General features: G+C 39.6%; 1 protein-coding gene across 1 annotated transcript in view; it reads left to right on the top strand.

Annotated features, from left to right (window-relative positions):
* SDC2 (syndecan 2) overlaps positions 1–15,639 on the top strand; it is a 60,606-nt gene extending 44,967 nt beyond the window's left edge. The window contains exons 2-5 of the mRNA XM_054059109.1: positions 4,369–4,480; positions 11,603–11,736; positions 12,510–12,645; positions 13,917–15,639. Of these exons, the coding sequence (XP_053915084.1) occupies positions 4,369–4,480; positions 11,603–11,736; positions 12,510–12,645; positions 13,917–14,080 (546 nt within the window). The 3' untranslated portion in view covers positions 14,081–15,639. The remainder of the gene's footprint in view (positions 1–4,368; positions 4,481–11,602; positions 11,737–12,509; positions 12,646–13,916) is intronic.
* The last annotated feature ends 551 nt before the right edge of the window (positions 15,640–16,190 follow it).

Genomic DNA, 16,190 nt, shown 5'->3' with positions numbered 1-16,190 from the left:
GAAAATATCTCCTTCATGCAACTGCCTTCTCCTGCCTTCAGTGGGAGTTTCTGCAGTGGCCCTTGGGCTTTAGATTAATGCATTCAGGTAGTTAGCTTTCCAGAAGTGAAGTATATATGAAGAATGCATCACTTCAGTGAACTCGGACTCACAAGCCGAGCGCACTTTTATACAAGCAGTAACAGAACAGGACTGTCTGTTAATAGCTGAGGAAAATACGTTTTCTTTCTACTTCTTGTGTAGAAGATCTCTACCTAATAAACAGCTGTAATGCTTGCAGATTTTCAGTGCCTTCTGGCTTAGCTATTTGGTATATAACATCATTTTTCAAATATTAGTCTCTGGTTCTGTGCATACTAACCAAGTTACATCTAAAAGACTTCCATCTGGGGAAAAAGGGAGGCAATGTACCATTAACAACCCAGCTGCAAACCTCAAATTCTCTGTCCTGTACATATACCCAGAAAGGCAGAGAACAGAAATTTGAGTGCATCTGTAAGTAATAAAATGTTTCCTTCCATATGTCAGTTACTCATCGCTCTTCCATTTGAGTTTCAAACAGCCACAGCAACCATGTCAGACGTTACTTCTTCACTGCTTCTCACACCAGCTTTCTCAGCTTCATAAACATGGCAGAAAAGTCTTTAATGTTTTACTTTTTAATCACCCCCATGTAATGGGAGGATTGACTGTAACAGCAGCACTGGAAAAGGGAACAGCTATGACAGGACACTTTTATCCTTTTTGATAAATGAAGTGTGCCATCGTTTCCCAACCCTCCTGTTGACTGAAGGTTGTTTTCAGGTTTTTGCCATTGTAATTTTGTGAATGATATAGCCTTTCATGAGATGAGTCAGAAAAAAGTTTTTTTTTTCATTGTTTACTCTCATTTAGCATCAGAATGAGGTGGTTTTGGTTTTTATTAAAAGTATGTCCTAGATTATTTAGATTTATTAAATAAAATAATTTAAATATAAGATTCAGTAAAATAAAGACTTTAAGATTTCAAATTCAACATATAGATAGTATGAGGATATATTTTACTTAGTACTTAATGGGTGGTAATCTACGTGACATCCATGAAATTTAGGTTTATGCCAGTGTAGTCAATAACCAGACAGGAATCAGTGATCCTTGGTATGTAACATGTGAAGTATTTAGGTCACAGGATTTTGCAGCATTATATTCTTGGAATAAAAACGTAAGTGGGATAACAATGATGGACGAGAATGCCATCTCTGTCAAGAGGTAACGAGCAGTTTTTGTGGCTTCAGGGCCAGATTAAAGGACTGATAACAGAGATATCCTTGCCTGGTGTTCCTGCTGTTTTAATAGATCTGAAAATAAAGCTGTTACATAAAAGTGACATGAGGGCCCTCATTTCAATTGTTAGCCATAGGAAATAGTCCCTTGAATATCTGGCCTTCCTAATGACTAAAAATAGATGTAAGGAGTTAGAATTTGCAAACTTTATTTTTCCTACTAAGCATATTGAAGGTCTAGTACAGACCTTTCACTGTCCAAGCCTGCTGACAACAGACTTGTTTTTTCAACTTATCTTTTGTGAATATCCTGGAAGTAGTCCACGGGCTCCCATGGATTCCCAGCTTACAAGCAAGAAAACATTTCTAGAGCAAATATTAAATGAAATTTATTTTTACATAGCATAAAACTGCAAAGCATGGCTTTAGTGCTTGATACTCATGTGAGCACCAGGAAGTATTCTTTCATTTTCGTTAACCATCTCTCATTTTCAAAGCTCAAACTTCACAGAATTATTTTTAATGGGTGTGCATTTTTTGTAACTGCTGGGCTTTTCTTTTTATTCTTAACCTTAAGGCAGTTTTCTTTCCAAGTGGCCTAAGGCAGCTACATGCTTGTGAGCAAGCAGGAAAAGAGGTGCAAGCTGTGGGTATAGAGAGAGCACCCCTACCCCAAGTCTGCTAGCCAGCTTGGGAGGAGACCCTGTTTGGGGACAGTGCAATGCATTTATCTTTGCAAATACCCGGGGATTTTTTATGCTAGATCATGCTTCTTTGTGCATTTGGTTTCAGAGGGTCTTGTGTCCTGCCAAAGTTCCACTAGAGGAGGAGCAAGGGGCTCTGGCCACCGAAGCTGCAGAGCATCTTCCTCAGATGGAGCTTGATGTCTGATCTGAATGCACTTGGAGTTAACTGTATCATATATTTCTCCTTATAGTAAATATTGTACTGGATCTGTAAGACTGGTGGGGAGTAGTTTTCTCATCCTGATGGAGTTGTGTCATCTACAATACTAGATATTAAATAATGTTTCACATTGCATCCTTTGCATCCTCAGAATAAAATACAATGGATGCTCAAATTGCTGTTGAAAACTACGCAGGCTTTTCTTCTATTTCTGTTCCTCTGCTTTCAGCTGGTTTAAATCTTGAAACGTCTCAGCATAGCTAGACATGAAAGCTTTTGGCAGCTGAAAAGTCATAATTTATCTAAAGAAAGGGAGTGAATATGATGGTGGGGAGCCTCACTGACCAGGCGTTCACTGCTTGGGCTGAATTGCATTAGCTGCAGAGCTGTCTTACAAAATCTGATCCTTAGAGAACTGTCAGGGATCATTTCTGTCTTCTCTGAATCCCGTGGGACTGGAAATAGCAAGAAAACAGGGTTGATTGTTTTGGGACAGGAGAAGGGGTGGTTTGGGTTTTTGCATGGTTTTTGAATTCTCCTAAGTTTGCTTTTGATATAGACAGAAGTGGGAAATGGCCCAGGGAATACATTGAGTGCAAGTTCATATTTTTATCTGACACTAAAAATTCTGGGCATGAATGCGTGATGCTTCTGTTCTCGTGCAAACTAGTTTTTGCTCACTAACATTTGCAAACTCAGGCCATTTCTCAGCTATTGTCAAATTCTATCATTTCCATTGTCAAGAAATTTCTCTGGGTAGGTCTTCCCAGAGGAGACCAATTTTTTCCCAGCTTGGCATTGGGTAACATTTACTGCCTCTGATACCTTTTAATATTGTATTCCTTTTCTATACTCATGGTCAGCCACAAGCATTTCCTTTTGAATATGTTTTGTTTTTTCCTGCCTGATGTTAAGGAGTAGGCTATTTTGTACCTCAATTGTGGCCAAAAGTAAAATGGGGTGAAGTGGCTTGGTCCATTGTGGTAGCCTGATCAACAGCAGGATATTTGTCCCGTGACAGGGAGTCATTTTCCTATACGGAAACAGTCTCAGCTGTGTCTTAATGACAATACCACCTATACACGTTCCGCAGTACTTCAGGCCTTCCTTTGGAGACATCTTTTAAAGGAATTAAGTCATTTGATGGAGACGAGTATCATCTTGAATTTCTGCTTTGGACTACAGCCAGTTCCAAGCAGACTATGGGATCTACAGTTCAGAGCAGGCCTTTTGTAAACCTGTCTTAAAACCAAGGCTTTTTCCCTCCACATGTGCCACAGGTAAAAGCTGCTGAGGCAAGAGTAGACTTTGACCAAGTATCACGAAAACAAGGTAACATTGTTTTAGTTCAGAGCTGTTCAGAGAAGCCTTAGGTACTGCCAGTGCAAAGGTCTTTTACTCTAAGATAATAATCGGGATGGCCTTTCTGCTTTCCATGAAGAATTTTTTTTAATGTACTGAAGAGCAGTTTTCTGCTGTGAAGAAGCTTAGAACACCAATTTGTTGCCAAAAGCTTCCTTAAAAAAGTCACGAATATCTTCAACAATACTTTTTAGACCTCTGGAGAAAAAAATTACCTCGGAAAGTCAGATGTGGGCCTTCCCATAACAGGAGTTACCCCTTTCACAATTTGGTACCCCTTTAGGAAAGCTATGATCAGCGCTGGGTAGAATAAAAGAAACAAGCAGTGCCATGCAGTAAAAAGTAAGGTGGGAACCCGTGGGACTCAGAGCAGCAGGTGTGGGTGGTTATATGAGATACAGAATAGATGCATTTTGGTATAGCATTTGACATCAAAAGACAAGCTTCACGTGACAGCCTTTAAGTTTATATATTTAAGATCTTGACAGAGGGCTTCAGTCCTGGGATTTGCTGCTTTCTTGTTTCAGAAGCTCTGCAGAGTATATTGCAAATCCCATTTATTCATTCATGCACTTAATGAGATGAAGTGTGATTTGAAGGGAGACTGCTTCCTAAAGATTGGGTGGTTTCTTAGTTTTCATTGTGCAGCCTTAGATTTTTCTTTTTATGCTATAATTTTTACAAATTTCTTTAACATCTTATGAATGCGTTGCATAAACTGGAAGAATAAACTGTTCAGTGTGCTATCATCAGCTTTGAAAATAGGTGTGAAGATTAAGAGACTGCTATGCTGGAGAACTGTTATCTTTTTAACCATTCCCTCTTATCTGTTTTCCAGAGAGCAGATTTGACCTCTGATAAAGATTTATACCTTGACAACAGCTCTGTTGAAGAAGCATCAGGCGTCTATCCAATTGATGATGATGATTATTCTTCTGGGTCAGGTTCAGGTGAGACAACATGTCAAAACTTACTTCTAAAAAGTGTAAGAAGTAATGCAATTATTTGAGGAAAAGCTGTGCAGTTTTCCTTTATAAGCTGGAGCTGATGCTTTCAGTGAGTACCGCAAGTGCTTGGCTGTCTATTTACAGAGCACTGAGCATTCCTGCAGGCTTGGTTTTAAATATTATCTTTTTACTCTTTTCTTACTCCTTAGTTACATCATTTCTCTGCATCTCTACTGTGCTCTGGTTTCTGTGTAGATCTCTCTGGAGTTTAGAAATAAGGATTAGAGAAGGCCTAGTTCTCCGGTAGCAAAATGCTAATTTAGTAGCCTGTAAGAAAACATAGCAGCAGCAAACTTCTTTTCTCTTAATATGTATTCAAATTCACGTAAACATGGTGTTTATTCCTTTTTTTGTTGTTCTTTTAAATTTAGAAGTCTAGATACTACCGAAAGGACGACAGTTTTCTCTGAGCAAATGACATCCATATAGTGAATAAAGAAATTCTTAAACACAACATGCTGAGTTCTCAGACTTAAACACTCATTAGAGGCACGTAGCTAGCTCATCATTTTTCAAAAAACTGTCAGTGAAACCTAGTTAATAATTTCTCTTAGAAAGCCTCTTTGTGGAGTATCTTTTATATTAGCTGGGAGGCTCCAGCTGTTTAAAGTTAAGTGCAGGTCTGCAGAATTTTATGTTAGTTCTGGAAGATAAATTTCTTTATTGTTGTGAGTATTTGCTGAGCAATTGTGGAAATCCCATTTATTTTTCCAATTGTGTTACTTATTTTTTGTCATTGTATTTTTTGTAATCTGCCTTTTCATGTTTATTTATACTTGTGAATTTTTAAAAGGAGAGCCCTTCTTATAGCACCATGTCTTTGTTACTGTGTAAACCACAGCTGAGATTTTTGGGATAGATTTTTTTCTTTTCTTTTCTTTAGGAGGTTCAAAGATATGTTAAAATGAGGTCTGCAGAGGTCTGATTGTGCTGCCAGGCAAATTCAGGCCCATCTGCCATTGGCACCTGGGTAACATCCTCCATTTTGGGAGTCCTCCATAGGGGCAACTTGATGTTATAATAAGATCAGAGGCTCAGTTGAACATCCTTGTTGTAGAATTCTTTGAGAGGGAATTTAACATTTAATTTTAAAAAATAGGTGGTTTTTTTTATCCCTCTGTGGAGTTCAGATGTTTCTAATATGGATGATTCAAAGTGCAGCCTTGCTTTTGAGGTGGAAAGGACTATACAAGATCTAGCTTCAGATTTTATTATCCCATCTCAGTGGTAAAAGTGCAGCTGGGTGGACAGAAGTTGCCTCTAGGTTCACCAACAGTAACACCCTGGCTTTCTTTTTTCCTGTGCACAACCATGAGTCATGCGTGGAAGGTGGAGTGTATAACATGCGTTCTCTCCTGCTACCTATGCCAATCTGTGTTTATTTTCTGCAAGAAATCGGGAAGAGTCTCATTGCAGACTGAGACTAGCTGGATGCCTGTCCAGACAGCTCATGTGACAGTGCCCAAATCTAATATTTTAAACAAAGGAAGAACTCTTAATTCAAATAACCTTCTGAGCAATCCATAAGCCCTATAAGAGGAAAGCAAATTAGCATTCGCTCCACCCCATCATCCTATACTTACTGCTGTCTCCATTTTATGAAGCAGAAAGTGTCCTGCAGATCACAGAATCACAGAATCACAAGGTTGGAAAGGACCCATTGGATCATCGAGTCCAACCATTCCTAACACTCCCTAAACCATGTCCCTCAGCACTTCATCCACCTGTTCCTTAAACACCTCCAGGGAAGGCGACTCGACCACCTCCCTGGGCAGCCTGTTCCAGTACCCAATGACTCTTACTGTGAAGAATTTTTTTCTGATATCCAACCTGAACCTCCCCTGACGGAGCTTCAGGCCATTCCCTCTTGTCCTGTCCCCTGTCACTTGGAAATGTACCAATGAACAGTTTTCCTCATACTGTGTTGAACATTTCTCTTTTTACTTGACACTCAGTGATGTAGTATTCCTAGCAGGGAGAGCCTTCCCACTCCAAAGTGGTTTTCTTGCTATGTAATTCCACTCCAAGAAAACAGATCCAAGATGACAACATACTGACTCCTTCCTTTGGTATGAAAATTGTTAGCTGTCATCAGGCCTATGAAGATAAACAGGAATTGTCAGTACCACCATTAATGCCCTTGCAGGTCTGCAAGCAGCATTAACGTGGGCAAATGTCACTGTAAGCATGACACATTTAAAACTAGAAACTGGCTAATAGCTTTTTTTAAGGAGGAAAAAAAGGTGATGGTGTTCTGCCTTTTTTCTTTCCTTTCATAGCCTTTTTAATCTTTATGTGTATTCAGCTACTGTTGTGCATTTGCCAAAGTGTTCAGTCTGAATCCATTGGTCAACCATATCTGAAGGAGTGAAGCCTGCTTCCTGATTGTCCTGTACAAACAGCAGAAAATCTGTAGTGAATTCATTACTCCATTGTTTCCTATTTGCAGTCTTCATCTCTGAGGAGATGCCTCAATCTGTCACTCTTTTTACTGTAGGTGTTTGTATATTGCACAGTAATAAAAGAGTAAAAATAAGTTTTCCTGCCTATTTACAACTTGAAATGCTTTTATAACTTCTGTTGTTTTTTCCTCTGGCATAAAAGATCTTAACTGAGCCCTGATCTTGCAGGTACCTGGAGGCAACATGGTTGCCTTTGTTTTAAGGAAAGCTACCATCTGTATAAGATTTACCTACGCATTTTGGAAAGCTGTCTGATTCTTATATCTTAAGTTACACCTGACAGACAAGTCTATGCAATATATATCGGAATCTGATGCAGATTTTCCTTCCACTTCTTCTCTTTCCCTAGCCTAATATTTCTCAGTCAATAACAGCTGGAGTTGAGAAGGTTCTTGGAGGAAAGTTACAGTAGTGGGAATGGAGTGCCTCAAAGAAGCAGAAAAGCAGATCTGCTTTGGCTCTTGACCCAATGGGAAGCTGAAGTTAGGTTCTAAGGCCAGACGGCAGTTTAGGAGACAGGGAGGAGTGTGGCGTGGGGCTGGGCAGCGTGGGGCTGGGTGGCGTGGGGCTGGGCGGTGTGGGGCTGGGTGATGTGGGGCTGGGTGGCGTGGGGCTGGGTGGTGCTAGATGATGTGGGGCTAGGCGGCGTGGGACTGGGTGATGTGGGGCTGGGTGATGTGGGGCTGGGCTGCGGGGCCATGGCTTGATGTGAGGCAGGTGTGGGTGCTCTCCCAGGTGCTGAACAGGAGCTGGCACAGGAGCCAGGGCTGACAGTGGATGCCCCCTGGCCACGGTGGCAGTGTGCCCAGCCAGCACTCCAGATGGGGCAACACACCTTCTCCTGGTGTGCTTCCCTCCCGTGGTGTGAGCAACACAGCAAGTATTCATTTGTCTACTTCCTAAGGTCCCACTTGAATGTGCCTTTCAGATTGGCTGGGAGCACAAGATTCTCCTGTCCACCTGCCACACCAGCCCCAAACACGCTATATGACATTGACTGCCTGATTCTGCAGGCCCTTTAACATAAAACCCTACTGTGATGCTGTTTGAAAGTGTGGTTTTGTGATGCTTGGTAGAATCTTCAGTATACTTAAGTATAATGATGACTATTCCTTTTGTTTTCTTCAGGTTTGGTTGGTTGTTTGGGGTTTTTTTTCCCTGCTCAGATAAAAATTACCAGAAACATACCATCGTTGCACTGTCCCCATTTATTTCAGCTGCAGTTCCCCGACAGTATAATGTTTACAGTGTCATCTCTGGTTGTCTAACGCTGTATAGATTAAGACTTGTGTTGAGGCATTTTCACATGAATATGGGTGAGATAAGCCAGCTAAAAATATCATTCTGGTGTGTGTCATTCTGCAGTGTCATTGATGATGGAGATGGAAGGTGTGGAAATGATGGTGCAACTTTGTGTGCCCACCTTATGACAACTTTGTTTGTGGTGGTAGTGCTCCCAGAGTGTGATGTGCAATAGCAAACAAACATGATGCCAAAAGATGTGGCAAAAATGATTGGATTTGTTTGGTAGGAAGAGTTAATCAGTGACTGCTTTGCAAGTGAGAGTGCTAACTACCCTGGGCTTTTTGTAGTATACAGTGATTTAAGCTGGCACAGGCTTGATTTCCTGACAAGTTTCCTCAAGCACCAAGAGTGTGAAAGAGCATTTGCGTTCCTGTCACCCAAGGGGCAGCTAATAGACATGTCACTGAGGGCTATATTAGATATTTCCAATACTACAGCACAATTTAGAGCTATTTTGACCACTATGAAGGCAGCAGTTGGGCATCCTGAAGAAGTTGCAGTGTGTAAAAGATGGTGTGTGATGAAGGCTCTCAACTCTTTACCACAGAGATGGTTGTGGGTTTAATTACTGTAGGGTTTTTGCGGTGCCCTCACTAAAAGGGCAGTATCTATTTGTAGAGGGGCTCAAGGCAGTTAATACATAGCACAGCCACCCAAGCTGACCAAATCCAGTTATCATCTAAAGAGACACTGATATTTTCAACATGCAGAAATGCGATTTTATACCTCACCCATTTCACAGTATTCCTCTTAACAGCCTAGTTGGAAGTTATGCTTATGACACTCTGTTGATCTATTCTTTCCAATTCTATTTCTGTTCATGGAGGGAGGCAAGGGGCTGGGGTTTTTTTTTTGCGTTTAGGGAACATGATACTATATAAAATGGTATTGCTATGTTCTGGAGAACATTAGAGAGGCTTTTATGATTCCTTAGTCCTACTTATGCGTAATTCTGAGAATACTACTGTCAGTTTAGCAAGGGAAATGCCTTACCCTTGTTTAGACTTACTCCATGCCAAGAAGAGACCTATCTAGATAAAGCTAATTGGAAAGCAGGAACCATAGTGATGTGTTCAAACTGAATCAGGACTAAACAACAGGTGCCCCAATGTTTTGGGCATTGTCAGGATTCCCCTGAGGCCATATGGAAGAGGTCCTGGGTACCTTTGGTGAAAATCTAGCGACTGGTCCAGATGGTATATTAGTCACCCATTTGTTGAGAGACCAAGATCTGCTCCGTAGCTGGAAAGGTTCAGGCCTGTTTTATCTGGCAGACACAACTATTGCCTGAAGCAAAGGTGGCATTTAAGGATTTGGAGGAGCAGTTGTGATTAAATGGGACTATGAAAAGAAGAAAATAAAGTTCTATATTCTCAAACTGTGTTTTATCAGATCTCTAACCTGATCATCAATTTTAATTTCCTTGACTGTGAGTGTCTTGTGTAATTTGGAGGAACTCTGGAAGGTAAAGCAGGCTGAGCAGTCCATTGGGCCCTTATTTTTCAAAGAAAACTCTTGAGGCAAAGCCAGAAAAAATTTCCCACTGGATGCCTTTCCTCACCTCTGTTTTGAAGCAGGGTTTTGGATTTGTGATCTTTGAGCAACACTTCAGAAAAATACCTGATTCTTGTTGGGAGTTCCTTATTCTGGAGGTTGCACTGTAATTTTGGTATCTCTGAAGGTTTTTCCAAGTACTATTCTGTGCTGGTAGCTTTAACATAGTACTTAATAATTTCAAATTATCTCAGCTGCAGTACAGAAGTTGTTTTAGTTATTGTCTTTTTAATGCCAAATGTATGTAATTCTTGACTGTGAGTTGAAGAATTGATACAGGTTTGTATTTTCAGCCTGTTTTCTTTCTCTACAAAAATAAGACAAAAGTCAATTTGGAATGAGTGAGTCATACTATTATGTTGTAAGAGAATATATTTTTATTTGTTAGGAATTACTCTTGTGCACATTTGCTGGATTTATTACGCAATAGTTACTTGGGTAACTGGTGTTTGTAATGAGCAGAACACATTGAGATTCCTAAGGAATGGTCCAAGAATAGGTTGATTCTTTTCCTCTTTCAGGCCTTACAATAATTTAGTCTCTTGTCTGTGTCTTCTTCCTTCCAGTATCATGAAACGATATTTATTAGACATGTCCATTATCATATCCTAAAGAAACCTTCATACTCCAGCAGAGCTTTGAATGTGGAAGAAATTAAATTAAAGTTCATCTTTAGGGAGTTTTCTGTCTTCCTACTCTTTATTTCAAAATAAAAAGGCTTCTGAATTATGTGGAGTTTAAAAACTTGAATTCCTAGTGACTGAAACATGAAGTAATAGCAATCTTCCTGTAGAGAAAAACTATTTGGATTTTTATGTTTGAGGATTTAAGAGATTTACTGTAGAGGCGGGATTTTCTTGTTGAAGCAGTGCAAGCAGTGCTGAACAGTTCATGTGGTTTAAGTCAAGTCAGCATAAAGGGGTTTATTGATCGATTTATTTATGATATGCAATTAACTGGCAATCACTGAAATATAGTTTTGTACTTAGTATCAGTAATACAACAGATACCATTTAAGTGGCTGGTATTGTGTTTAACATGCAAATTTCCAACACCCCTCCTTTAACTGATCCCAATGTGTGCCATGCACTCAGATTTGTGTGCGTGCACACATCCACCCCTCATAGGCTGTGGAGTGTGCAAGAGCCCCTCATCTGGGTGTGCAGGACCTTCTGCCCTCACAACCCTGCTGTGAGTGATTGGGGTGCCTACAGCCTCACATGATCCAGGGCCCTGCCACCTACTCCTGTCCCCCAGAGGGGCACGCTGTGCCCTGGAAGTGAGGGCCCCAGTGGTGCCCCTATGGTGGATGTGGGAGAGCTGGGGCACCCACGGGGTGGCACTGCCAAGCCCCAGTAGAGCCCACAGTGCCATGGGGACATGTCAGACAGGGCCACACAAGCCCTGATGGCTGCTTCTTCCACTCTACGGTTTCTTCTCCCATTGCAATTGTTTATGCTTTTTTCGTAGTTCTTTTCAGGCTAGTTCCTTCTGTTTCAAAAATAGTAGTAGTTTCCTGGTTGCTGCTTAATCCGTCTGATGGGCCCGCTTCTTCTTTCATGGGATTACTTGGGGTAAAAATCACCTTGACAGTTCAGAGCACACTGCACTCACATCTTTATCTTAGCAGACATTTGCCTAGGGTGGGCTGTGCAAGCGCCTCTACCTTGGTGACTTAATTGAAAATGTAATTGTTCTGGAAGAATTTCACAGATCAATGGAATGTCACCTTTTTTGTCTCTAGGTGCTGAAGAAGATGAAGATAGTGCAGTGATAACAACATCTAGAACATTCCCAAAGTTACCAACAACTAGTGATGCATCTAGGGCTGAGACCACCACGGTGAAAATGCAGACCAAGGTGCCTGCACAAACAAAGGTGTGTGGCTGGAGAGCAACAGTATTTATAATGGTTCTGCTGTACCCTGCTGATGGCTTGATGTTAACTTTCTTGATTTATGCAGATTAAAAAGCTTCCACAAACTTTACTTAGTGCTACTGCAGCCTGTTAAATGAGTACAGAGCTGCTCAGTTTCATTCCTACTAGAACGTCTGCATAGGCACTTCTGGATTTCACATGAAAAAGAACATAGATACAAAAAATAATATCTTGTGACATGCAAGACAGTTTCTCATGATACCTAAAAGTTTGAGGTTTACCTTTTTTACATCTCTTAAAGGGTTATTCAAAAATTCCACATGAAAATTCCCTTCTCAAAGGAGAGTTTTGTGTGGTTTGGCTGTAGTTTGAATGCTTGCCATGATCCATTTAGCATTTCAGTATTGTCTAAGTTACCTTCAAAGGCATTCTGAATATAATATATCTGATGTGGTAAACTTCATAATTGTTATTTCATTCAGAGGCCATTATTCTGATAAACATGGGCAGTGTTTAACAGCTGTTTGCTGAATATACTTTCGGGGGTTTTAAACTTGCGGATAGTGTTTTTCATTCCTACATAGTAATAACAAATAGCTCCAGTTACAATGTCTAGCACAGCTTTCTGTGGTCAAAAAGCTTCCCATGGGTTGTGTTTGTGGGTATTGTGGAGTATATGTGTGGAGACACAGCTTCATAGCTGCCTGTGATGGGCAGTGACTGCAGTGCACCCTGTCTGCAAGTGATGGTCTATTTTCGTTTTTGTGCCACAGTCACCAGAAGAAATCGATAAAGAGGAAAGGCCTGAGGTGGATGCCAAGAAAAAAGGTGACGAGCCAGGGGACGACACTGATGTGTTCACCGAGAAGCATTCAGAAAACCTCTTCCAGAGAACAGAAGTTCTGGCAGGTGAGATGTTGTTTGCCAAGGTTCATCTCACCAGAAATACGACAGTAAACAGAGGGGATCCATATCAAATAATGCAAACTCAACGTTTGTATTTTCTTGATAGGAAACTACATTAATGAGGGTAGCCACTGGTTGATTTGATGAGAATGAGAGAGGCATCTGGAGTTATTGAATAGTGAAGTCTTACTAATTGATTTAATGCCCACAAGTTGAATACTACCTGCTGAATATCTGGATTTTGCAGAGCTCAGAAAGAGAGTTGCAATTTGGATTGGTGCTTGTGGTGTAGAAATGTATTTCTCACCCACGCTCCTGAGAACATATTATGTCTGGTCTGTCTAGTGAAGATGGATGCTGCCTGGGATGAGTTCACAGCAGGGGTAGGTGGGTGGAGAGGCATGGATGAGTGCTGCCCTTAGGATACAGAGGGTTGGTTTGCACGTATAACCCAGGGAGGCACAGGCTGGCCACCAATGTTTTCATGTGGCTTTCCTACATGTGAGGGGTTTGGGGCATAAGAACAGTGTTTTGGGGCATAAGAACAGTGTTTGCAGGTTTAGTTGTCCATGTGTGCTTGGACGCAGTGCTAGGAGCCATGAAGGTCACACAATTTTGGACTGTATCTTCTTCTGAGGACTATAGTGTGAAACAACATTGATATCCACATCAGTGGAAGCGTGCAGGTTTGCTCTTGAAGTCTAGTTGGAGTTGATACTTTCTACACACTGGTGAGTGCATGGTGAATGTAATGCCTGTGTTCCTTCAGCTCCATGAAATGTCCTCTTCATATTGCTCACCAATAGGTAATTCATTTCAGTCTGGAGCAAGAAAACGATGAAGAAAAGGGAAAATTCATTTCCTAGCTAGTGTAACAAAATAGTTCTTTTAAGGCTGAAAATGTTAACTGCTGAAAAATGAGTTTGAAAGAAACTTAAATGCTATTATTATAAACGACGACAACTTTATGCTCTGGCAGTATGGCTGGCTTTCTTAATTGAGGTTTTGTAAAATATTTAATAACTTCTTTAGAACTGTGGGTTGTTGGATCACTCACTTGTAGGTGGAATGTCCTTTTAAATTTATTGCCTTCATACACAAGCCAGCTTTCCGAGAACATATTTCAGGATACTAGTAATCAAGACAGTTGCATAATAGGAGCCCTTTTCTGTAATTTGAAAGTAATGGCAAACTCATTGTGTGAGATTAAAAAGAAACATGGTGCTAAACTTACTTTTCCGGCATATTGTGAATCTCTCTTTCTTTGATTACAGCTGTTATTGCTGGCGGAGTTATTGGTTTTCTTTTCGCAATCTTCCTTATCCTGCTGCTGGTATATCGCATGAGAAAGAAGGATGAAGGCAGTTACGACCTTGGTGAACGTAAACCATCCTGTGCTGCCTATCAAAAGGCACCTACTAAGGAATTTTATGCATAAAATTCCCATTTAGTGTCTCTATTTATGAGATCACTGAACTTTTTTAAATAAAGCTTTTGCATAGAATAATGAAGATTTTTTTTTTCCATTAAAGAGCCATTATGGCACCTTTATGATAAAAACCCATTGTATTTAAAACTTTTCTTGTATTCCTATAAAAATGTAAAATTAAAACTTAACATTTGCAGTGTTCTGTGAATAACAGTGGCAAAGCATTATTTTATAAAACCATTGCTGTTCACTGAATCATTTTTAAAACTTTATGCATAAATATAAAATAATGAAAATGATTGTTTTATCCTATGGTTCAATGAAAGTTGTTTAATTTTTGTCAGCATGTCTCAGATTGATCTTACAAGTTAGTTTTTATTTCATTAATTTATCTGTTTCCAAAAAATGCCTTTTTGTAGTTGTCATGGTGCAATTCGTCTTCAGATAATTCAGATAACCGTAACTTTTAGTGTAAATGTAATTTTTCAGCTATGTAAACTTTAACCTCCACTTTGTATAAATTTAAGTGTCAGAATATCAATTTTACACTTTGCATTGTTTCTCAGCATACCTGTAGCTTCAGTGAGATTTGTAACAGCAAATTAATGTGTAAAATTGGATTATTACTACAAACTGTATAGTCATATTCTTACTAAACAAATCTCCTGTAAGGAAGATTTGGAGTAAGCTACTGACAAACCTAAGCAAACCCAAAGACTCTAACAGTATTTTGAGAAGTTGCTGCAGATTTCTATGGCCACTGTATTTGTTAATTATTTGCAATTTGAAGGTACAAGTAGGGGTTTAAATTTTTGTTCTTTAAAAATTCATTTAAGTTGTAAACGTCTTTTAAAGCCTTTGAAGTGCCTATGATTATATGTAACTCGTTGCAGACTGGTGTTAATGAGTATATAACAGTAAAAGAAAATGTTGGTATTTTATAAGCACAGATGATTCTAATGGTAACTTTTGTAGTCTTACATGGATAGACATAATTGTAATTTGGGAACATAAACACTACTGAATAAATCATGTGGCCTAATACTGAGAATTCCATTGTGATATACTTTTGTACGCTTTTTATTTTATCTCTACTTGCTTATGTTTTAATGTCACAGAGAACTAGTGAATCTTAAAAATCCAGACCAAAAAAAACAGGCTATTGATCAGGCTGATTCTCGGACCAGATTTATTGCTGAGAAAAGTGGGAATGTTTAAGTCTTGCATCTAGTGTATGAGTTATGAGTCATGAGTCATTCAACCTTTGCATTTTATTTAATGGCAGTATTGACACAGACATGTTCTTCTTGGAAATGTTGTTTTCCATACTGTAAAATTCAAAGGAGTACCCAGTTTCATTTACTGTGTATATTGGTTTTTGATTTGTTGTTCTGGTTTGGTTTTTTCCCCAGCCTTTTGGAGGATTTTGTTTTATTCTGAACTCCAGCAGAAGAATTGAGACAAGTGGAATATCTTCATAAGAGAAGAAAGAAATATTCCAACTAGAAGAGAAAAGGCTCTGTTGCTTAGACTACAGATAGGTGTTGGATAGAGGGGCACGTGGAGAAGACGATAGCCTGCCTCTTTGTATTATGCTTTGTAACAGACAAATGGCTTCGTCTTCTGCTCTGTTAATCTCCTCATTTTTTATTTCTGAGATTTCCAAAACGTAGGTGTTTAGGACATGAAGTGGAACTGCTTCTCAGAAATGGCAGTTTATTGTAAATAAGATCTGGTAGCTCTTCACATAAGAGTTGCGTAACTTGTATTTGTTGCTGTCCCAAGTTCAGTGGTCATTTAGGAACAAACAAATGCTGTCCTGTGCTAAAGTATTTAATATATTGCCTTTTAAATTACTTATACTTACTGGCAAGTTTTTCAAAGCCATACAAGTTCAACAAGTAAAAACAGGGTAAGAATTTAACAGGTATATCTTATTGTGCAATATTTAGTGAAATTCAATTAGTAAAATAACTGCTTGAAATAACTGTGCCAAGAAAAGAAAATTTCTGGCAAATGCTGTGCCACTGCTGTAAAATAAAGCATTTGTTGAAGTGCCAAAATAAAGTCTACCATGCCTAAACTAATACTTTATTTGTATAGTCTGACATTCAGTTTT

This window comes from Cuculus canorus, chromosome 2, assembly GCF_017976375.1.
Source record: "Cuculus canorus isolate bCucCan1 chromosome 2, bCucCan1.pri, whole genome shotgun sequence".
In the NCBI taxonomy this organism is placed as follows: domain Eukaryota; kingdom Metazoa; phylum Chordata; class Aves; order Cuculiformes; family Cuculidae; genus Cuculus; species Cuculus canorus.
The sequence above is the reverse complement of the archived record's forward strand: the minus strand, read 5'-3'. Positions and strand labels throughout refer to the sequence as shown.